At 37.6% G+C, this 25500-nt stretch overlaps 2 protein-coding genes across 5 annotated transcripts in view; one reads left to right on the top strand and one right to left on the bottom strand.

Moving 5' to 3' along the window:
- The window catches only part of LOC310723807 (uncharacterized protein), a 544801-nt gene that overhangs the window by 102209 nt on the left and 417092 nt on the right, over positions 1 to 25500 (top strand). The window lies entirely within an intron of this gene.
- The window catches only part of LOC310733896 (embryonic polyadenylate-binding protein A-like), a gene marked incomplete at its 3' end in the record, with an annotated part of 6310 nt that continues 5766 nt past the window's right edge, over positions 24957 to 25500 (bottom strand). The window contains exon 9 of the mRNA XM_083555402.1: positions 24957 to 24965. Coding sequence (XP_083411528.1) covers positions 24957 to 24965 — 9 coding nt within the window. The remainder of the gene's footprint in view (positions 24966 to 25500) is intronic.

Raw genomic sequence — 25500 nt, 5'->3', positions numbered from 1 at the left:
TGGAAGTTCATGTTTAATGCTGCATGTTTTATAGGATTTATGAGCTGGAATAAATGTTTCTATATTGGTTTTGTTTTCAACAACTGGTGCATTTTTAGCTACTTTTTCCTGACTTTCAATGGTAAAAGTTCCTGACAACAGTGTGCTTCATACACAATTTACATCTCTTTTAAAAGAACACACTTTGGGCTTTACAACATCCAAAGAGTCTAAAGTTCCTTAGAAAAAAATGTGTACGTGATAAAACGTTATTTTTTTTTTTAATATATAAATACATGAATTCGGTCCTGAAGCAATCCAGAGTAGTGACGGGTTAAAAGTCACATGTGTAATGAGTTTATATTTCAACTTTGATGAAAATACAATAAAAACGAGATTCCTATAAACATTATTCTGAGACTGTGTGTAGTCCTTTTCTCCCTCCGTCTGTTTGAGGAAAAGCAGCCTGATAACCAAATGTACTGGGAATAATAACATTCACACAATAAGCATAAGACTGGTATTAGAACATTAGAAAAACAGTAGAAGAAGAAAGTAATGAAAATAAAAGTAGCACAATGCTTCCTTCAGTGCCTCTGTGAATGATGGAGCACATCTGGACCTTCCTTTTATCCTTCCATTCTACAAACAGCACATCCTCTTCTCTCAGCCAGTGATGAGGCCTCGAGGAGCTTTTTTCAGAAGCTTGTTGGTGATGGTTTGAGGGTTTGTGGACTGAATTTTCCCACATGCTCAGATGTTCTTTTTTTAGGAGATCTCTAAACAGTGCTGGACTTGGGTAGAAGTCGTCAACAAACAGTTTGTAGGCCGTTCACAACATCTTCTCATCAACAAGTGGCATGACAGATGGTCTACAGACTGGCTGGGGTGTAAAATCCTTATTCCACCTCTCTTCAGGTGTGTTGGGGGATAAAACCAGTGAAGACTGGGATTTTCTGTCTCTCACTCTTACTGGTAGAGCTGAAACAGGTGCTGAGTTTGGAGACTGCTTGAACCTCTTTTCTGGTTGATGGCTGGTCAAACGAAATTAAATATTAGTAAAAGATAACACAAGTGAACACGACATGCAGATTTTAAATGAAGGTTTTCATTATTGAGGGGAAACAAAATCCAAATCTACATGGCCCTGTCTGAAAAAGTGTTTGCCCCCTTGTTAAAACTGTGGTTTATCACACCAGAGTTCAATTTCTCTCACCACACACAGGCCTGATTACTGCCACACCTGTTCACAATCAAGAAATCTCTAAAATAGGACCTGCCTGACAAAGTGAAGTCGACCAAAAGATCCTCAAAAGCGAGACATCATGCTGAGATCCAAAGAAATTCAGAAACAAATGAGAAAGAAAGTAATGGAGATCTATCAGTCTGGAAAAGGTTATGAAGCCATTTCTAAAGCTTTGGGACTCCAGTGAACCACAGTGAGAGAAATTATTCACACATGGCAAAAACATGGAACAGTGGAGAACCTTCCCAGGAGTGACCGACTTACCAAAATTACCCCAAGAGCACAGAGACCACTCATCTAAGAGGTCACAAAAGACCCCACAACAACATCCAAAGAACTGCAGCCTCACTTGCCTCAGTTAAGGTCAGTGTTCATGACTCCACCATGAGAAAGAGACCATTTAAAAACTGCATGTTCACTTGTGTTATTGTTACTAATATTTAAATGAGGTTGATGATCTGAAACATTAACGTGTGACAAACATACAAAAAAATACGAAATCAGAAAATTGCAGTTGCTCAGCTGGAGGTCACTTTGGAACAAAACCAGCATGGAGCTCCAGGATTCTCTTAATCAGTGTGAGAAAGAGAAAAAATGTGCAGAGCATCAGAGAAATATGAGAGGAACCCAATGTTGAACCTCTTCATGTCCAATGATTTAAAATCAAAGAAAATGTACAAAATAATGAAATATTAAATTATTCAACATTTGTGTTTTTGTTACTATAATAAATATAAAAGAAATCAAACCTGTTCAGGGGGTGTCCCAATACTTTTGGTGATATAGTGTATCACTTCATTTGTGCTGGAACAGTTTTCTCTTTACAGGATCTGTACCTCAGGTATGAGAAAATATGACTATAACACACTGATAACACACTTACCAGGCAAGACTTCAGGAAGTTTCCAGACTTTTCCCTCATAAACAAAGGTAGACCTTTTGAGAGCTCTAGATTTTCTTTGAGCAGCACATCAGAAGCCTGAAAGACAGAAAAAGTTCAAACCTTCAGATTCATGGCTACTGAAAGTTGAAAGGACACTGGTTGTCAGCTCGCAATCTTTGATCGTGTCATGACCTCCTCAAACGATTTCTAAGATGGTTTCAAAACTGTGGTATTTAAACTCGTACACCTTCACCACTCCACTGCTCTCCCTCTCATCCACACACACGTCTACTGACTTTCATTCTCCTTCTCTTCAGGACGCACCTCCACCAAACTACCAAACTATCTAAAATTAACCCTGGTTTGGATCCAACTTGTGATCGTGTCGGCGGCTCCGGCTACTCTTTATCATACTTTTTGTCTTTGCCCAACTTTGACCTCTTTCTGGACATCAATTTTTAAATCAATCTCTGAATACTTCATTTTAGATATTAAACCATGTCCCCTAATAGCATTATTTGGACTCAACCCCACAAATCCCCCCTTGTCATCCTTACAATCAAACATGTTCGCCTTTTGTTTAATAGTAGCAAAGAGACTTATATTACTGAATTGGAAGAATCCTCACCCACCCAGTTCTTCTCATTAGATAAATGACCTGTCTCAGTTTATTCAAATAGAAAAGATCAGATTTACATTACTTGGTATTACGGAAAAGTTTTACACCACCTGGCAACCATTCTTATCATATTTAAGAGAAAGAGGAAAATAAAATCCTGTTCTCTTTGTTTGGACTTTTTGAGCTCTTCCCCTTGTCCCTGACTTCTTAGTAGATGTAGAAAGGAGAAAGGAAAACATATATCTTTGAGAGTGTTAATGTACTTAGGTGCAAATCTTTTGGGGTGTTTTTTTTTGTTTGTTTGTTTTGTTTTGTGTTGTTTCTGTTGTTATTTCCTTTTTTTTCTTTCTTTCTTTCTTTCTTTCTTTCTTTCTTTCTTTCTTTCTTTCTTTCTCCTGTTCTTGATGCTCATATTCATGATTGTGATTGTGTGTATAACTTAGAAAGAGAGAGACCAATTTCTTGTTTTGGACTAAATTAACCACTGTTCCATTGTCTTTCTCGCCTGAGTGTCTTTCTGTTTGAATGCATCAATAAAAAAGAGTTGACCTCGTCCGTCAACCTGTCCAAAACGGAAAAGGGCTCAGAGCCGATCATTGATGCACTTCACTGCTGTCACACATGTCCTGCATCACCCTCACATACTTCTCAGACACAACATACTTCCTGATACAATACCACGACTCCTCTCTTGACCTTCTCTATGTTCCTCCATCAGCATTCTCAAAGCAAATAATGATAGAATTGAGAATTGAAAATGTAAAATGAGATCAATTTCCATTAGTCATTGTGTAATAGTGTAGTTAGATTCCCACAAGGTAAAGTATTTAACTGTAGACAAACCACATACTCTATATCTATTGTACAACACAGTGGCGTTGTAATGCAACGCACACGTGACGCAATAACACATGTGACGTCACAGTGCGCTGCGTGCTTAAAAGCCGGAACACCGCGCACCAACCGCGATTCATTTCAAAAGAAACACACTAGCGGTAAGTTTACAAGTTCATGTTCACGAACCTGATCTTTTATTTTCACCGATTTTATGAATGATCCGCTCTAGTCACGCGTTAGTCACGTGTGCACCCACAACTTCCGGGAAGCACGCTCTAGCTAGAATGAAACATATTTAGCTTCAATAAACTTCCAACATCGTCGAAATATGTAACACCATTACTACATTATTCTCACAAATACCTTTAAAGGCTGTAAGCAGTTGAGTAAACACGTCCCATCGTCATTCATAAAAACCGAATCGGCAAAACGTCATTCAGGAGCTGAGCGCGTGCGCCACGCCCCCATGCCACGCCCCCTCCACAACACCACGCCCCTTCCCAGGAAAACCTACACATCATATTTCTAATAGTCACCTTGTGGATAATTTGCACACAAAAAAAAGGAGAAAATACACTTTAGAAACACTGAGCATGATCGTATAGATTATCATTATAAAAAATTTAAATACTGGAGGATTTGTGATTGAAACTGTTTTCCGTTTCTCCAGATTCATCAAACTCTAGAAGTAAAAACTAGAAAAGACCTACAAAAATGGAAAAGACACGCACAAGCCAGTCGGAGCTTCAGCCTTTGAAGACTCTGAAGATGCAGAATACCAGAACTCACAAGTACTTTTTTTTTTTTTTTTCTGTTTATATTTTATCCCAAAACTCAGTTGAATTCTCTATTCTGATTGGCATCGATGGGCCCTTGAGCGAGGCCCTCAACTTCTCAATTGTTTAAATTAGATAATTGTCGCTCTAGATAAGGTATTCTGTAATTGTATGCTACACATATAACCTAGGGAATTGTTTGTTTACTTCAATTTTTTCCTTTTTTAATCCAAATGCTTATATTGAAACTAATATCTAATGTGTTCATAATAATAATAATATTAATAATAATAATAATAATAATAATAATAATAATAATAATGTTAGTAACAGTGTAACACTAACTATAACAATTATTTTGTGTCATTTTCAATGGGAAAAATAATTGCAGCTTTAATATAATAATATAATAATATATTCTATTTGAATTCTTTTCTTCTTTCCTACAGAAATGCCAGTGTTGAAAAACAGCTTCTGGCACTTAAAGGTGTGTAAGAAAGTACAAGTTGATTATTACTGCATGATTCAGTTCTATTTAATGAGCATATAATGTGATAATGTGATCTGAGCACCTTTTCATTTCATTTTGTAAATTATTTTACAGAAGTGAACACCAGACAAAATCTGGAAATCCGAGTCCTGAAGTACACAATCAGTAACTTCGAGAAAAGCATCTGCTTAATTGAGGTACTTTCTTTTGATTACAGACGCAGACGTCATTGAACTGAAGTGAGAATTGTGAAAAAATGAGAAAAAGTGCTCCTCCACGCAGACTGAGAATGAGCAGGAAGCTGACAAAGGTATTTAGATGTGACATGTTATAAACTATTTTCTAGAGGAGATACAGATTTATATAAACATGTGCTAAACCTATTTGTACATTTCCCCTTAAATGATCAGCTGATCAGATTGAAAGTTATATTAATTATGCAGAAATCAAACACGCGGCTTTGTTTAATTGTTTATTTTATTGTCTGTTTTATTTTATATTCATACAGACCCAAAGCCCACAGCAAAGAGAACTGGATCAGACATGTCACCACCCAGGAAAGCTCAAAAGCCTCGACTTGATGCTGCTTCACCTGATCCTACAAACACAACACACACAACACAATCTCTCCTCTACAGTGCATTAGAAACACTACAAAAGTCCTGTTCTGATACAGACAGGATTCATGCACTTACAGGAACAAGTGACCTTTCAGTTCTGAGAAATGAAGAGAAACAGGTCATTTCTGGGTTTTGTGCAAACGAGGTCAGTTCAGTGCATGCGATTTAAACACGTTATACTTTAGCTGTGGATTTGAGTTTCTCATATTTCAAAGTCGATCCATAATTCACTGGTCCTGATGTTCTTAAACTGAACAGTAGATATGATTGATCGAATTTTGAATCTAGATTTTGGTTTATACAATATCTAGTAGTTTTCCTAAACCCAGTCTAGTTGTACATATCGAATGATCGTTTCCTTCCGTCTCATTTAGTGCTTAGCAGAGACGTTTCTGTCTGTGATTTTGGAGAAGATCAAGGCAGAGAGAGGGTTTATGGGACATGATCTCCTGCAGTCTCTCTGTAGGGTTTATGTAGGCATGTGTCAAGAGAGAGGAGACTCTCACAAAGCACATGGTCTCGCCTACAGGCTCCTTAAAGAAGGTGAGATTATACTGATATTTCATTACTTATCTACTAAAAATGGACACTGATACAGAGAAGACATTTGTGTCTTGTAATTGGTGATGTACAGTGGATGTAAAAAGTCTACACACCCTTATGAAGTTGCAGGATTTAAAAATATAAAGATGTAAACGTAAATGTCAGATTTATTACATCCTTAATTTGATCTAACAGTAAACAATAAATAAAAAAAATAAAAACATTTCATAGGTTTTTTCTTCAAAATGGGTTTCTGGGCTCTGTCTAGAACATTCCAGAACTTTGACTATCCTTTCCTGAAGCCATGTCTTTGTTAAATTCGATGTGTGAAATTCCTCAGCTTTTTTCAGCATTTTGACCAGCAGCCTCAAAGCATTATGTCACCCCCACCATGCTTTACAGACATTATGGTGTTTTTCCACAGGGTTTTGGGTGACTAAATAAATATTTTGTCTCCATCTTGTATTTCCAAAAACCTGCAATTTCATACAGGCGTGTTGACGTTTTCTATGCAACATCTTTCTTTTTATACAGTGTATTTACGTCCCGTTGTCTTGCTGCTTTGCAGACTTTCTTGAAGCCCCCCAAGTGATTATGGGCATGGTGACAGCATGGCCAAGTATTTTATCCCATGACAGCTCTTTATGCCGAGCGATTCACATAGTGAGCAACCGGAAAGCAAAAGGAAAGATATTTCACTTCCTTAACAAGTATCTTTTTTTCAACTGGACTTTATCATGTATTTCACTGACTTCTTAATCTACCTTTGATTTCCAAGTATCAGTGTAATCTAGAGGGACAAATTCCTTATAAATTCATGTTGTCACTACATTATTGTAACTATTGCTTTATTGCACAGGGTGTTTAAGAAAAGATTATATTTTCTGTATTGTATTTTCTTTCAGGAGCCTCCAGGAAACATCCACAATGCTATCACCAGCACCCTGAAGTCTTTTCTGGAAGACAGCAGTCTGAGGTTCCTGGAGAACAGCTGGTATGGTTTCGATCTCTGCCCTGCTACCTGGAACTACATCTTCAGCCTGGATCTTCTGTGTGCACAACTGGGCTGGACTTGGACCATTACCAATATTATACGGTACTGAATGCAACACATCTTTAACATATTTCATTCTCAGCTTTTTAATACTTGAACTTTCGATTCCAAATGATCAGAAATAACAGATTTTTTTTTTTCTATAACATCAGCGCTGAGAGGATTTCGGTCGCAAAGTTGATATTTAGGCACCATTTTTATATCTAATCTTTAATACAATAAGATCTCACAGGGACAAATTGGGTAATTGTTGATATAGTGATGTTTCTGTGAGGAAATGTTTATTGTGCATTTATAAATGAAGTTTCCAGGATCTGTGTTCAGACAGTCAGAGAGAATTCTGTAACTTTAGCTGTAAGTATTTCACCATGAGAGGGTCTTTTTTCAGGAAGTGGTAGCTCAGTGGTGAAGGCTCTGGATTACTGATCGGAAGGTCGGGGGTTCAAGCCCCAGGATCACCAAGTTCCACTTTTTAGGCCCTTGAGCAAGACCCTTAACTCTCTGTGCTCCAGGGGTGCTGTAGTCATAGCTGACCCAGTGCTCTGCCCCCGGCTTTCTTAGTGGTGTAAAGTACATTATAAAGCATCATTACCTTTAGGACCTAGTTCTCATTCCTGACTTTTTCTATTAAGGGTCAAAGTTCTAGTGGACTTTTGCAAGTTCCCATTCTTGTATAAACTCATAATTGATCGTAAAACCACAATGGCTGCTCCATTACCACCACAAAGACCCTCAACATATCCATTTCTCCTCTTTTTTATTTACTAGGAAGGACCTTTGGCTGATCCTGAACACTTGGCTGAGGCAAGCAAGAACAGAGCAAACACGGTTCCGAGACGTCTGTGTAGCAGCAGTTTTCAGGCTACTTGGTAAATTTACTGTAAATCCTGTTTCAGAGCATCATTTCACATTATTTCTGGATTTTTCAGCTTTTCACTCGTGGTCTTTGTCCTTCTCAAACAGGGCGACTTGGTCAACTAGGACTTAAGGAGAACATGCTAACGTCACTCGAAAACCTGGCAAGAAGCATCAATCAGTTTGGAATGCAAAGCTTCTCAAAAGGTATTTCTAAAGCATCAAATAAAGATGTTTTTATCGATCTTTATCTTTATTCTCTGATGTTTAGTTTTGTGCTTCAGCAGACCCTAATTTTGTATTGGATGTTGTGTGCAGGTATGCCATGGGAAGTGCAGCTCTCAGTCATCTATGCCATTCATGATCTGGCACCCAGCAACCCTGAAGCAGCTCTGAAGACTTTGGAATCATGGAAGAAAAACAGCACACAGCGCGTTCCCTCAGCCGTCAATAAATGCATTACGCAAAACGCCTTCCTTTGTCGTCAGACCGAGTCAAAAAGATCACAGCGGTGATTTATCTCTTACATGAATAAATAAAATTTCTCTTACATGAACTTTGTACATGAATAAATGTCTATTAATCTATATTTATTTATAGAGCCATACAGCATTCAGTTTATTATAGTTTACATCTATGTGTAAAAAGTCCTGACAGGAAGCAGTTATGGATTTTATTACTTTACATTTTACGGCACTAGATGGCGCTGTTTCTTCAGTCTTCAGTCCAGAGTGATTAAAAAAAAAATAATGTATACGCTGAGTGGTAAAGTCTTATGACATCTATTTTTTATTTATATTTGACATTTAATATTTGTAGATCATTTTTCTGGTCATTCTTACTCTTTATGGGTTAATTATACATTTATTTTTGTAGTTTTTGTATTTCTTTAGTATTTCATTGCGACACTGTCTGGGCTTTAATGCTCTATACCAGAAAATGTAGATGCATAATATTTTTATATGTATTATTCTTTTTTGTTTAATGTCTTATTTGCTACATTTTTGATGTAGTAATGAATTTTTTTTTATTAATTACAAAATTTGTTTTATCTGTACATTATTATAAATACTTTTTAAAAGCTTTCCCAAATGTCTTTAATTTTCCATTATTTTCCATTTTCCATTTCTCATACACAGCTTTTATAGAACATAAGACTTCTGCTTTTTTTTTGTTTTTTTTACACAACAGCTGACACAGGAGGAGAATTTTTGCACAAAATCTTTGCAGTTGAGAAATGTAGCTAGTTCGGTTTATAATATAATGATAATAAATATAATAATAATGAATAAGAGGGTGCATAAAGTTCACCCATGTAGTTCAGCTCAGGTCAGCTTCAGCTATCAGTAGTAGAATCTAGTATTATATAATATCATTTAGCAATATGCTTCAGAGAACATATAACATCGCTTATATTAGTTTAAATCCAAGCTTATAATCATTACTCAGCGTTATTATAGTATATTATTCAGAGGAAGACTGTAGTATGAGATTCAGGGAAGAGGTCAGACAGGGGCTCGGTGGTGGGGAAGAGGTGCTGGATAATTGTGAAACTACTGCAGAAGTGATAAGAGAGACAGTTAGAAAGGTATTTGGTGTGACATCTGGAAATAGAAGGGAAGACAAAGACGTGGTGGTGGAATGAGGAAGTGCAGGAGAGCAGAAGGAGAAAGAGGTTGGAGAAACAGAATTGGGTTCGACAATCTGATGAGAAAAGTAGAGAGGAGTACAAGGAGATGCAGCAGCAGGTAAAGAGGGATGTGGTGAAAGCCAAGGAAAAGCCATATGAGGAGCTGTAGGAGAAGTTGGACACAAAAGAATTAGAAAAGGATTTGTAGCAATTGGCCAGGCAGAGAGACCGAGCTGGGAAGGATGTGCTGCAAGTTAGAGCAATAAAGGATGGAGATGGAAATGTGTTGACTAGTGAGGAGAGTGTGTTGAGAAGATGGAGGGAGTATTTTGAGCAGCTGATGAATGATGAAAATAAGAGAGAGAGAAGGTTGGATGGTGTGGAGATGGTGAAGCAGAAGGTGGATAGGATTAGTAAGGAGGAAGTGAGAGCAGTGATTAAGAGGATGAAGAGTGGAAAGTCGGTTGTACCAGATGACATGGAGATGTTTAGGAGAGATTTCAGTGGAGTTTTTAACAAGATTGTTAAACAGGATTTTGGAAGGTGAGAAGATGCCTGTGGAATGGAGAAGGAGTGTGCTGGTACTGATCTTTAAGAATAAGGGAGATGTGCAGACCTGCAGTAACTACAGGGGAATTAAGTTGATCAGTCACAACATGAATTTATGGGAAAGAGTAGTGGAAGCCAGGCTGAGAGAAGAGGTGACCATCTGTGAGCAGCAGAATGGTTTCTTGCACAGGAAGAGCACCACAAATGCCTTATTTGCTTTGAGAATGTTGATGGAGAAGTATAGAGAAGGTGAGAAGCAGTTGCATTGTGAGTTTGTGGATTGTAGAGGACAGAGTAGTATGAAGACGAATGATCCCCTAATGGGAGCAGCCAAAAGAAAAAGAAGAAGATGAAGTAGTTATGTGTAGAAATATTAGTTGTAATGTTATTACTGACACATTCAGGGGTGTAGACATCATTTCAAAATTAAGAGGAACAGAAGAGTCAAATGTAATAATAATAATAAAATCTCTTTTTTCCAGTTTATACACACACACACATATATACTTAGTAAACGATAACACAAGTGAACACAACATGCAGTTTTTAAATGAAGGTTTTTATTTTTAAGGAAAAACAAAATCCAAAACTACATGGCCCTGTGTGAAAAAGTGTTTGCCCCCCAAACCTAATAACTGGTTGGACCACCCTTAGCAGCAACAACTGCAACCAGGCGTTTGTGATAACTTGCGATGAGTCTGTTACAGCGCTGAGGAGGAATTTTGGTGACTCATCTATGCAGAATTGTTGTAGTTCAGACACATTAGAGGGTTTTCGAGCACAAACCTTCTTTTTAAGGTCATGCCACAGCATCTCATTAGGATTCAGGTCAGGACTTTGACTAGGCCATTTCAAAGTCTTCATTTTGTTTTTCTTTAGCTATTCAGAGGTGGACTTGCTGGTGTGTTTTGGATCATTGTCCTGCTGCAGAACCCAAGTTCACTTCAGCTCGAGGTCACGAACAGATGTTTGGACATTTTCCTTCAGGATTTTTTGGTAAACAGCAGAATTCATGGTTTCATTTATCACAGCAAGTCTTCCAGGTCCTGAAGCAGCAAAACAGCCCCAGACCATCACACTACCACCACCATATTTCACTGTTAGTATGATGTTCTTTTTCTCAAATGCGGTGATCTTTTGTCTCATCAGTCCACAGAGTATTTTCACAAAAGTCTTTGGGATCATCAAGATGTTTTCTGGCAAAACGGAGACGAGTCTTTATGTTCTTTTTGCTCAGCAGCTTTTTTCGTCTTAGAATTTTGCCATGTAGACCATTTTTGCACAGTCTTTTTCTTATGGTGGAGTCATGAACACTGACCTTAAATATTGTGTGTTTTGTTTCTATTATTAAAATGTTGGACTTCATTTAAATTTAACTAAGAAATAAAATCCACATGATAAAATGTTGGAAAAACTAGGAAAAAGTAAATGAAATAAAAATAAAGGTTTAAAAGTAAAATTCTATTTATTTATTTTAATAACTCCATTCAGTTTGATCAATTAAGTTAAAAAAAAGATTTGTTTCAGTAATTTTGACTCCTTTGAATCAGTTCAAGTAACTCAGTTCAAAAGAGTTTATTAATTAAATATTAAAGTCCAGAAGAGTCGGTTCACTGGTTTCCACTATTTCCACTATCATACGACACTCAGTCACATGACGCTAATGAAACAGTTCCTCATCGTCATTATCACACAATATGAACAGTTCAGACTCATATACACGTTACTGATCGACCAACACACATCTTTACCTTTTAATACCACAAAACTCACCAGAATCCCATTGTTCAAGATCTGAGTTTGCATTTTCTCTCACACAATGACATCAGTACACATCTAATTCCATATACAACCATTTTTACACATTACAAACTGTGTACTCACCAAAATCCAAAGAAATAAACACGTGTATGTATTTTATCCTCTTTGACTCTGTTTTATTTTCTTGCTCTGAATTATGCTGCTGCTCATCTCTTCCATGCATCATACATTCTTATAGGAAAATTAAGGACCAATTAACATCTGTTTACAGGCTGCATTTGGCCCTGGGACCAGATTTTGGATCCCCCTGAGATAACTAGTGCTAATGGAGAAGTTATTTCCAAATCTCCCAAAACACACTGAATTTGAAGATGTCTTCTACAGCTTACCAGTAAGTGTGCCATTACTGCCACCTAGCGGATAATTGACAAATAAATTTTGTCAGAAATTTAAAAAAGACAGAAAAAGAGGAAATAAAAAAATTACTGTAAATTGGTTTCCATAGAACATGTAAACATTTAAAGTCAGAACAAGAAAAACACAGGTAGAGACGGGACAGAACTCACTCTTTAAATAAATCCAGACCTGGATGGTTGCCCAACGAGGAGAGGTTGAGACCGCAAGCACATCAGGCACAGGTCAACAGACATTCAGTATTCAGATCTAACAGCATTTGCAAACTTCTTTTCTTTCTTGCAGTGAAGAATCACTTGCACTCTGTTTGCTCTCTAATCAGACTGACAGCATAAATGAGGTTGAAATGAACACAGAAGTGAAGTCGAAGTAGATTCTAAGTAAAACTCACAAACATGCATGAGGTTGTTCATCATTTATAGTGAAATGTTCAGCTATGCATAGATTACTTTCTAAATGTGTGAGAGATCAGTGGAAAGATTTTGGGCCCTGGATAAAAAAATGTAAGGAAACAACACGCTGGGAACCGAACCTCAGACCCCACTGTAATGTACTTGAGTAACTGTTGTATATTTGTCGTCTTGGTGAGGTGCAGTTGTCGGCTGGAAGGACTCTCCTTAGACACAGTATTTTGTGTAAATAATGATTTTATTCAACACAGAAATATAGCATCTGTTAGGAATGTTAGGAATCTGTCAGGCCTTCCGGTCAAGCCTGGAGTCAGCACGCTCTGATTCAAAGTCTGACTCCAGATCCATGCTCACACACACATTAAATGCTCGCCCGTTTTCTGGGTCCACCTCTTAATGTTAATTAGATGCATATGAGCTTACTGGGCAATAATGTTGAACGTAAAGAGAAGCCTGTCTTTGTCCAAACTGAAGTGTTCCAGATGTACCAGGGCTCACATTCCCAGATCATAAAACATGAAGCGCATCCTGTTTTCCTTTACCTCCTAGTATATGGTGAACGGGTCAGAGGTCGCCTCCCAAGAAGATATACATCCTAGACCACATTCCATATTTGTTTTAAGAACATAGCGCGTATCTCCCACCAGCCTTGAGATAACATTAAAGTCTACTCCTACACTTTTGCTTAAAGAGAACCATCTGTCCAGGCGGTTCAGTAATTAACTTTGGCCTTTCCAGGAATGTCACCATTGCAGAATAATATGAATTTAGGCCTTTTGATATTACACATTTAAGATACTATACATTTAAGATACTACATAACTATAAGTGACTTCCTGTCTGATGAACTGTTCTGTATTGGTCCTGTTTACTTCAATAGTAAGGAATGTAGACCTGAGATCCTGATTATTGGTCTTTTATTACCCATTAGGCAGTGGTTTTTACCCTTTTTTGAGGCGTGACTCATTGTTTACATGAAGAAAACACAGTGCATGTAGGGGTACGGCCATGGGCGTAAATTTCATTTAACAGTAGGAGGGGACAATGAATATAAAATTTCTCATGAGCAATTTTTAAAGGGGGACACAAATAATACAGTCAAATTGTACTTACAGTATAAAGACACAGTGTCCCCACAGTGAAAAACTTTGTTTCTATCATTATTATTAGCATGGAGACTGCGTCAATTACAATGGTAATTCAAACTGCTTTACATAAATAAAGTAAAACTATCATACAAAAAAATAATCACAACAATAAAAACAAGGAATTAAAAAAAGGGTTAAACATTTTTTTTTTTACAAATTAAAACATTTAAGAACAGAATAGAAACTGATTATAAAAATACAGTGGGGTCAGTTCGGATGTAGCACAGTGCTCATTTAGTAAATGCACAGATAAACAATATGCTAATTGTGTGTTAATGTTAACATTATACCAAGTCGTCCCAAATAAAACACTGCATGGGAAACGGCTTTGGTGTGTAAGTGTCAGTGCACTATGCTACAAGCTATTGTAAACAAGCTAACGTTCACTACATAAGTCATATTTTAATCTCTAATAGAGCAGATTCATGGAAAATTACATCGCTAATCAGCATTTTTGCCGCAACTAATTTATGAATGAGTCTGCATCAATAACATTAAAGAGAAACCCTTTATTTAAGGTGAAAAAAATCCTCTAGTTAATGGAGTTGAACATTAATTGAGGCGCAGACACACACCTGACTCGTGTGTGTAGAGAAGGTGAGATGAACTGGGAAAGCAGGCAGTGGGTCAAACCACAGTGAGGAAGGAGAGGGGGGGGACTCAACTGTTTCTAAATGCAGTTTTTGCGTAGTTTTTTTTCTACTTAAACAATTATTTTAGTTATACATACATATATTTTTCATATAATAGAGAATACATATAATAGAGAGTGCGGTTTTTTAAATATTTTTTGGGGGGATTCGGGATTTACGCCAATGGGTGGTCAGAATGTTCCTACTCTGTTCCTGGGTAAGTTTCAGGGGTTCACCTCAGTCAGCTTCATCTGGTCATTTATGATTCTACAACATTCATAGAGTCACTCGGGTCAACTTCTGGATTGTGCGTAATCTTCCCTCTGTAATCTGTACATGCGCAAAGTGAGTGTGTGTGTGTGTGTGTGTGAGAGAGAGATAAAGAGAAAGAGAGAGAGAGAAATAAAGTGAGTGACATGATGATGTCACAGGCAGAGGGCGGGGCATCTAGGTGTGATGTCACAGTGTGACACGTCTATATAATTCAAAGCGTGCTTTTGTTTCTCATTTGTGAATTCACCAATTGTAAGTAAAGAGACAATAAAATTGACAACCACCAAACAAACAAACAGCAGCAAGAAGCAGCAGCGATTAGCAGCAACTAAAAAAACATTAAAAATTCTCTTCTATTGAACATTTATTCATACAGGTACCTGGTAAGTCGTCTAAATAATTATGGTAGAATATTGTAGATTATTTAGTAGAAGACTCTAAAAGTACAAAGTCATTATTTAGCGACATTAGCATGGGTAACTAGTCGGCTAGCTAAGATTAGCTTTTATAGTTTAGCTTTTTAAATTAATCCAACAAATTGACCTAATAATTAGTATAGATCTTATTAGATACAATGAAGTAGCCTAATTTAACCTATTTAGCCCATATTTTAATCAAACTCATGTAACCTGTTTACTCCAAGTATAATTAACATAATATACTAATAAATAGAGTAGAATAGGGTCAGACTGGGACTACAATTTTAATAATCCTTGCAGCCGTGGCATGTTTTATCTGTTGTGGAATTCCTTGTCATTGTTTAGACAATACGTACAGCTCCCAGTGTATAAAATTACAGGTGAAGAGTCTTCTACAGAAAACATCTCCACAGATATGGATCAAAACATCTATGTGGATTTGGATGGAGGGATTATGGCCCTAGTCGATGAAAAAAAATGACTGTAACAAACGTTTCCTTATAACTAAAATCACTAAACCCTTTCTACGCTTCAATTCTGATCCTTTGATTATATCATATAGAAATCATGTTGTTGTTGTGTGTATTTTATGCTGTGTGCAGGAACATGGCAGCTGGTGAACAAAGGAGGCTTCTGCAAGGTATGCTTCTGCATCAAGGCACGTGTGCGCACATCGAAGCATGTGCTGAGGGGTATCGCTTCAACTTTCTCACCTCTAGAGCTACCTGCGATGCTTGTTTTTTCCTTGTTCTTCTAAAGCACCGCCTGTGGTGCCTGGAGCAGCCCACCTGTCCTTTAGGTAAACGGTGCCATCATTTACCCCGTAAATGGTACAGGTTTCCTCCAGAAAAGGACGAATTTGTTTGGGAAACTGATGCGGACCGGTTCAGACCGGTGATCGACATTCTGCACCATGCTGACATGTTCTCCCCAGATGGAATGTGGCTAGATTCCATCCAGAACTCTGTCTATGATCTTCCTGCAGGACTTCAGCTGATCACCCGTATCTTTCATGTGCGTAGGGTTATTACCCTTGCCCAATCGTTTGGAGTTCCTGCACGCTCGCTGGGTGCTCCGAGCACTCACAGTTTTCTCTTCACGGACTTCGTCATGCAAAGCACCTTTGTAACGTACTACACCATCACCTTCTGTGGCTATGTTCTATGGACAACTGAACCAGCGAAACATCGTGATTGGAATTGTCGTCCTATCCTTTGTCGCAAATGTCACACAATCAGGACAGACTCAATGGTATTCTCATCGAGACGTCACGGTGCTGGTTTGAGGTTTCACGATGAGGTGTGGTCTGCACTGAAGTCTCACAGTTCTATAACTGCTCTCCTGCCACACTGGATCAGACGGCTATCACCCATTCCAGTAAAAAAAAAAGAAAAAAAGAGAGAAAAAAAAGGCAAGGACATCAAGGACAGGAACTGAAATCTAAACCTCTCCATGTCCAATAATAATTAATAAAATCAATAAAAATCTAAAATATGAAATCACTTGTTTATTGAAGTGTTCGACATCATTTAAATCCTGATTCTAAATCAGTGTTTCTCAACTGGAGGATGCTTTTAAGCTGAATAATTAAAATCCACATGATAAACTTTTGGGAAAATGTGACAAAAGTAAAATGGCACAATTATTAAAAGACCATGTTTTTTGTCTTCCTTTCAAACGCCGTATGACCTCCTCATGGATTCTTGCATTTTGTTGATATCCCTCTTGTGGGGCAGGGGGCTGTGGCTCGGGGTCATAATGCTGAGGGGGAGGAAGGTCAGGAGGGAGAGGGAAACTGGTCCTCAGTGCCACATTGTGCAAAACACCACACACCCTGATAATCTTACACACTTTTTCCGGGTGGTATAGAAATCTGCCAGCTGAGACATCCAGAGCTCCACATCTGCATTTAAGGAGGTGAGGAGCATCTGAGGGGTGAAGCCTCGGTCACCTGTCATATTATAGACTACATCAGGACAATGTTTACAATTTCTACATGTTGTTAAAGTCACCAAGAAGCCAGTCATCACGTCCTGCAGCTGCCTGTAGTCTGTTCCCTACACTGCTATGTGTCAGGATAAAGGAATCATGTGCTGAAGCAGGTCAGTGTGCCACAGTGAAGGGAAACCTGATGTATCGACTACCCACCTTAATAATAACATCCAAAATGACAGGCATTATGACACTCAGGTGCAGATACCAGACCTATAGCATGAGATTTAATAGAATTATATTATATCTAAAGAAGTTCTTTGTGAAAAAGTTAATTATATATAATATTTATATAAAGTATTTCCCTGTCTGCCATTTCCCACTAGAAACAACCTGTTGTCATTAACCCCAGAGTGGTGAGGACCTGTATTTGGACGGGGATGGCATGGTTCTGGTGTGTTTCCCTCGGTAGTACTGGACCCAATTCAGCACATAGATCCAGGAGCACAGCTGTAGGAATCTAAATCAGCTTATTAGCCAGTCCTCATCCAGGCCAAGAAATCATCATGGTCCCTGGAGACTCTTTCTCTCCTTAATCTTCCATTGGCACCGCAGCATTTATGATTTATTCCATCTCATTATGGAAAGATAAAATAAACTGATATTTGGTCCTGTGCCATGAACATAAAAGCAATAATAGCTACAGAAAAGCTCCTGCTTCCCTCTGTACCGGGTATTTAAATCTCATTTAAAATGCTTTCAGTGATTCTACATTCTGTTTCTATGAAGTGTTTCAACAGTTTGCATGTTAATTGGCTGTATGGTGCATTAAAGTGCATGTGAATTATGTGAATTTATGAACCACATCTGGCTGGAAAAGACAAGTATCCAAATACTTTTGACCACACAGTGTGTATCAGCTGAAAAGCAGCAGCTTCGGATCAGTCGCGTTTCCACTGGGATTCAACTCTGAAAGATCACTTTTGATTTTTATTATATGAAATATTTTATATTATAAATTTGATATTATTTAAATTATTATTATACAGTCTCCTCCAAGCAGCTCGTCCCCTGTGAGGACTCAGTCTCCTCCAAGCAGCTCGTCTCCTGTGAGGACTCAGTCTACTCCAAGCAGCTCGTCTCCTGTGAGGACTCAGTCTCCTCCAAGCAGCTCGTCTCCTACCAGTCATGAGCCTCACATAGAGATAAATATAGAGCACATAGTGTTTGAACAGCTTTATGTTATAGGTTACAGAGGGATTTCTGTCCAACACCAGGGGATCAGGAGGAGAAGGAAAAAGATGAAGAGATCAAGAGGAAGAAGATGAAGAGAAGATGTTATGCACTCATCTCTGAGCAACAGTTTAAAGTCTCATCTCACTCGTTCCTGTTTAGTATCTCACCTCAGGACTGGGGATATCAAAGATTCCTGTAGATGATGTGTTGTGTATACAGTAGAACATCAGCTGTAGGAGAACCAGGGAATAATTGACCAAACAAGGATTTAAATATTAAGATTTAGCAGAATGGAGGAAGTTGTTTTTGCTGTGAACTGATCAAATGTTACACTAGGGCACTTTGTATTTGTGAAAGTGGTGTTACGAATCTCACGTGTAAACATTTGAATTGTTTTTATGCCTCGTTAGTCTTAAAACTAACATTTATAGAACTGACTAATAGAAGTTTTTTTTTTTTTCATGGATCACCTCAAATCAGTGTTACATTCATTGTGTGTGTATAATGATGGCATGTCAGCTATAAGGGTGATGAAGGAAAAGTCAAATCTAAATAAAGTTTGTCACTTTTTTATTTCTTGTCATTATTTGTTGTCCTCCCCATGTGCTGCTGTACACAGGTGAACAGAGACGTCCATTCCACACCAAACTTTTTACAGAAATCACCAAATCTTGATTTTAATACTGCTGAGATGATTTTATAGGAGTTTAGTTTCTTATTTTAATACCAATATAAAAATCCCATACATATTATGGTGTAGTCGTGGACCAGTTAAGAAAACACTAAGTGCTTGTAAAAAGACTGGCGGCAGATCAAAATCAATCACATCTTTCATTAATGTTTTTTCTTTTTTAAATACATTTTTGGACTTGATTGTATTCAATAAAAAAATATGTATTACAGTTAATTTACCTTGTGATTCATTTACCAGATTATTTTATTCTTATGATAATTTCTTGCTTAGAAACGTCTTAATAAGTAGATGATTATAATTAAAAGATAAACAGAGACTATAAATACTACCATGTGTTTAAGTAAAACATCTGTTTGTGTTCAGAGAAGGTAAGTATAATGAATAATCTAAGGGAAATTTAATAAAGTATTTGTTAAAAGTGCAGTGTTGTCAGGAAACAAAAGGAAATGAGGCCAGGTAGCATGAATGAATGATTTCTTCTCTAATAGCTCATAACACACATCTGACACGCGCTAATCACGTGTTCTCTCATTCTCTATTTTCAATACACTTCTGCTCCCCCTAAAGGTCAATTTAAGTATAACACAACAAAAGGTCACCACATGCAGTACAAACTAATTACACATCAAATTAAACCCCACAATTTTTTATCAAAATCACATTCCAAACTGCAAACACGTGTTTTCTATTAAATAATATAATTCAAAATATTTTAATACCCTACTGTGTCTAAACAAAGGAGCGCTATAGAAACTCGTGTAGGGTTTACAATCACACACCACTTCCTTGTCTTAACACCACCCGTTTTCAGCTTCCGCGTCTGCGTTCGAATCATTGAAGCCCCGCCTCTTTTGTGACGTCGGTATCTCTGATAGCGCCCTCAACTGGCTTTTATTGTCATGACAACTTTGTTGTGCTGCTGTTCAACACAAACATTTACTGACCACAGCAATGAAGCGCAAACAAACAGCTGAAATGTTTTTAATTGTTTTTAGTGATAAGCGTCAATGTTTTGAACAATCTGCTTTCCAAGACACCAAAAAAGATTTTTCAGCCAGAAAGAGCGACTTTCAGAAAAAAGAAGGAGAAATAATGACAGATAATAAGACGGGTAACAGCTTTTATTTTGTAGATAAATTTAATGTTGCCAAGTGCAGAGATAAAAAAGGCAACATCAGAAGGCCAATGAATGCCTACATGGTTTGGGCGAGGAAACAGAGGCCCATCTTTTCCAAGGCCAATCCAAATAGCAGCTCTGCAGAGATCAGCATGCAGCTTGGGATCCAGTGGAACAAACTGAGTGAAGAACAGAAGAAACCCTACTACACTGAATCATGGAGGCTTAAACAGGAACACGAACAGTTGTTTCCTGGTAGGTGAACTTTCTTTATAGACAAATAACAAAATAACAAAACAATCACATCAATTCTGACACTTTTATTGTTTTTATGTTGCTTCTTACTCTTTAAATTCTTCTTTTCTATCATGTAGATTGGGTTTATAAACCGCTTCCAAAGAAGGGAAGGAGAAAAGGCAGTGTGCAGAGTAGTGACTCACAGAGGAGACCTGATCATCAACCAAACCACCATATAGTCATGAACATGCCAGAAGTAGTACCAGTCCATGACCTCGTGCCTGAAGTTAGTGATCAGTTCCCCGGCCTTAGCCACCAAGAACTGCTGTCTCCTAAAGACTTCTGCTTTGATCCTCCTCTTTTCCCTTCTGTTTCTGAGTCGACTTTCTGCCAGACCAAGTGAGTTAGTAAACTGCATTGGAACAGTTTCAGAAGAATGACATGCAAATGAAGTTTTACTCTGCATCTTAAATAATCGCCATAATCGCCACTCATTTACTTTAATATGCAGCTAAAATTGTGCACTTCTGTTTACAGCACCTGCTATGGGTCTGAGTGTACAAGCAGTGAGGTTCAGCTCGAGGACGAGGAGGAAATCACTTTGCTCAACAACGACATCTTTTCCATGTTAAATGAGGATTGTGACTTTTTTAACCAGTCTGGAGCCCAGAATCATACTGAAGACCCCCACAACAGCACAGAGATCCTGGATTCTGTACGAGCCTTTGATGTCGACAGCTTCGAGGATCTGTTGAAGCAACTTGAAGAAATAAAAAATGATTCAGGAATAGAGGAAGATGGTGAAATACGAACGTTTCATGTACTTTAGTGTGCATGTTGTTTCACCATCTTCATTTTTTTTATTTATTTAAATAAATAAAGATTTTGAATTTCAATCATGTCTAATGTCTCTTCATCACAGAGAGCATTCAATGATGGTATTTTTTTTCTTGAAATCCACTTTAGTAAAGTCAGTGATGTTTGATGTCCTTAAAGAAAAGGAATTTGACAGAAACTGAAGTTGAGGTATTTTCTTGCAGCTTTAGTGCTTTGTTTATTTTGAGCTCTGAAAGCAATATAGCTGACAGTTAATGTGGGGCAGAACCTGATTCACTTAAACATCTGTACTTTATAATTAATCGCATGGATTGGCACAAGAAAGTGGATGATCTTTCAGCAGTCATTCTGACAGGGTTAACACTGGATTCACCTCACAACACCTGAACACTACTGCTGGATGGAGCAGCGGGTGCGTGCACGAGCGGCAGTTGGTGAATGGAGGGTGGAGCCGGGGGGAAACGAGCGGTGAGAAGCAGATCTGTGGCTGATGGGACTAATCAGTGTGCTCTGTTTTAGTGACTGGTGACGAGGAGAAAAAGGAGAAAGACACCGAGCAGAGCTGAGCACGTGTGTGTGTGTGTGTGTGTGTGTGTGTGTGTGTGTGTGTGTGTGTGTGTGTGTGTGTGTGTGTGTGTGATGTAAAGTGTTTGAGTAAATGTACTTCGTTACTGTACTTGAGTAACTATAAGTGACTTCCTGTCTGATGAACTGTTCTGTATTGGTCCTGTTTACTTCAATAGTAAGGAATGTAGACCTGAGATCCTGATTATTGGTCTTTTATTACCCATAAGGCAGTGGTTTTTAACCTTTTTTGAGGCGTGACTCATTGTTTACATGAAGAAAACACAGTGCATGTAGGGGTACGGTCTCAGGAGGCCTGCAGTAAGTGTGCTGTGTGCATGTGATTGATGAATGTGCAGGTAGAAATTCAACTGAAACTGCATTCAATCTGGTTGATTATCAAGCAAGTTATTTTTTTTAACTACATTTAAGTTCCCTGTTATAGGATAACTTGCAATTTTGTAAATTCCAACTGTATTTCCATTCATTCCTGTTAATACCTAAATATTCCTGATAATTTATATGGGAAGTTTCCAGTCTTGAAAATTCCTGCAACCACATTCCTAGGAAATACATGAGCTGTTCCTTGGTCTTGGGCACAGGGATGTTTTGCCTGCCTTTTTTTTTTCTTTTAAGTTTTACATTGTTCTGATATCAGATGCCCCAAGAAATTGCAGTTTAGACACAGAAGCTTTGTGTATGTGAGGATCCTCTATAATTATTTGGAGAAAGAGTCTGGTGTCATTATGCCATGGCTTGGGAAGTCGGGATGTTGTTAATAAATGTGAACTGATTTAATGTCATACAGTGTGTCTGTGTTCTACATTACAGTGGGGTCTGAGGTTCGGTTCCTACCTGTGTTTTTCTTGTTCTGCCTTCTGCTTTAAATTCCTACATGTTCTATGAAAACCAGTTTACAGTAATTTTCTTTTCCCCCTTTTTCTTTTACTGTCTTCTATTTGTTTAAGTGTTTCTTTGAGGATACAACATACTATACAATACAATACAATACAATACAATACAATACAATACAGGTGTGAATCTACCTGTATTTGAGAGTTTATTTGTTAATTATCCGCTAGGTGGCAGTAATGGCACACTTACCAGTAAGCTGTAGAAGAGCTCATGATCTTCATATCACTTCACTTCTGCCCTCAGACTCTCACTAGTGTACAGAGATGATTGTGGATTAAACATATTAATGTGTGAATGTTAGATTTTGCGATGTTTCTTCTTATTTAAATCTGTAAAAAATACCAGGACTAAAAGGTAAATAAAACCTGTGTTCCACACTCTTTATTGTTCTTTTACCAGGTTGTAAGTGTTCCACCTGCTGCAAGTTTTCCACCTGCTTTACTCCACTCCTACTGCTGTAGCGCCCCCTACCTCCACCCCCACCATTATACAGCCTGCACTTACATTATCACTGCTCATTCATTATTTTTATATTTTATAGTCATATTGTCTTTTATTGGATGGAAGATTTTGTGTTTTCTTCAAAAGGGAAATCAGATCTTTACATTTTCAGCACACAGTTTACAAAGTCATAGTTTGCTGGATCCTTCAGCAAGAATTCAGCAGCCAAACCTAATGTTAATGTACCAATGCAGATTCATGTCATTGAAAAAGACCTTCATATGTCATTATCATCATCATTATTATTCTTAAGTTAATAATATACAATATGTGTCTTTACAGCCTGGTAGTCAAAGTCCATCTCCTTCAGCCAGTGATTCATCTGCATCCAGTCCTTCATCTGCATCCAGTCCTTCATCTGCATCCGGTCCTTCATCTGCATCCGGTCCTTCATCCGCATCCGGTCCTTCATCTGCATCCGGTCCTTCATCAGTCCTTCATCCGCATCCAGTCCTTCATCTGCATCCGGTCCTTCATCTGCATCCGGTCCTTCATCCGCATCCAGTCCTTCATCTGCATCCAGTGATTCATCTGCATCCAGTCCTTCATCTGCATCCAGTCCTTCATCCGCATCCAGTCCTTCATCAGTCCTTCATCTGCATCCAGTGATTCATCTGCATCCAGTGATTCATCTGCATCCAGTCCTTCATCTGCATCCAGTCCTTCATCTGCATCCGGTCCTTCATCTGCATCCAGTCCTTCATCTGCAGCCACACCTGCTGTTTATTCCAGTTCTGCTCCTCTAATTATTTATTTCCGGTATTTTAAGCCACTCAGAGACTTGATATCATTTTACTGTTTATAAATATTTGTGCTAATATTATATAGTTGTGTTATGATTTTACTTTTGTGGATTTACTGCTATTTGTATCTATTGTTTTGTATTTGTATTTGTACCTTTGTGTGTTTGCATCAATTATAATTTATCGTTTGACATTGTTGTAGCATTTTCAGTCATTAAAAATAAAATGTTTTATTGTACATAGAACAGTGACTCATGAATTATTCTGTGAACCTGCTGAACCCATTATCATCTTCATTATTATTATCCTTATTATTTATATATATATATTTTAAATGTTTGTTAAATGATGTAAACAATTATAAACTCAATCTGAACAGAGTGGGGATCCTGATTATGTTCCTCATCAAAAACCACTAAGAACGTGAACGTGATCTTCAGTCAATTTAGTGATCATCAGCACAGACCTCATAGTCCTCACCAGAGTCTGGATTCTTCTGAAAACACACACAAAAGCCCTACATCACCTCTAATTCTTTTCATCTAGTAGCAGCTCTACATTTAGCTGCAACTGCACTAATAATACATTACAAATGATACAAATGTACTATGATTTAAGTGAATCAATGCTTCAGTTCAGTGAGATTACAAGTTGGGTTTAAAGCTGTAGATTTTATAGGAGGGTGGATTTTATTTCTACATACTATTCTTTCCTTCAAAAAAGGATTAAGCGGATGATTTGGGAAAAGGTAGAGGTTTATTCATGTTTACTCCAATAACATCACTTGGGAAGGGCAGATTTGATTCTACCCCTCTGACATCTACTCGGGGGTCTGCCCTGGAGAATTAGTGAAATGAAACGGTACGTGGCAGTGAGCTCCACATCCCTGTAGTGTTGGTGGATGGAGCTCACGTGACTCTAAAGCAGATGAAGCATCAGTGGAATTCATGATGGAGATGCTGAACCAGCTGGACGTAGACACTTTTTATAGATTTATAGTGTTTTAAATGCCTTTATTATACAGTTACAGCAGTAGGAACTGTTATGAGAGCTGGTGCACAAATAGAGGAAACACCCACACATGCAGAATAAAATTAGAAAGAAGAATTACAAACTATTTGTATAAAATCTCTATGAAAGAAATGAAAATCATCAGGCTATAATACTGCACTGTATGTCACTGGCTAAAAAAGAGCTTTTGTAGTTTTAAAAATAATGATACATTAAAAGCTTTGATTTTATAAATATGTATGAATGAAGGTTTAAAAGTGTGATGTTGATTTGTTGCTGGTTTCAGGAAAATATTTATTAAAATGTTCTTCTTTCATGCATGTGTATCACAATCACTTGACAAGTTCCTCTTAAAGTTCCTATAAAATGTTTAATAATCACCATTCAAAACACTCGAAAACATTTACATTGTGGATTGTCTTTATTTATTTTCCTAAATAATATAATAATAAAAAAGAAAAAAAGAAGTATATAAACATAAAAAATATAATAACATGCAATATTAATATCATATTTAAAAAAATGATTATTATTATTATTATTATTATTATTATTATAAATATATCTTCTTGTTG

Source organism: Silurus aristotelis, assembly GCF_946808225.1.
Source record: "Silurus aristotelis genome assembly, chromosome: 1".
Taxonomy (NCBI): domain Eukaryota; kingdom Metazoa; phylum Chordata; class Actinopteri; order Siluriformes; family Siluridae; genus Silurus; species Silurus aristotelis.
The sequence above is the reverse complement of the archived record's forward strand: the minus strand, read 5'-3'. Positions and strand labels throughout refer to the sequence as shown.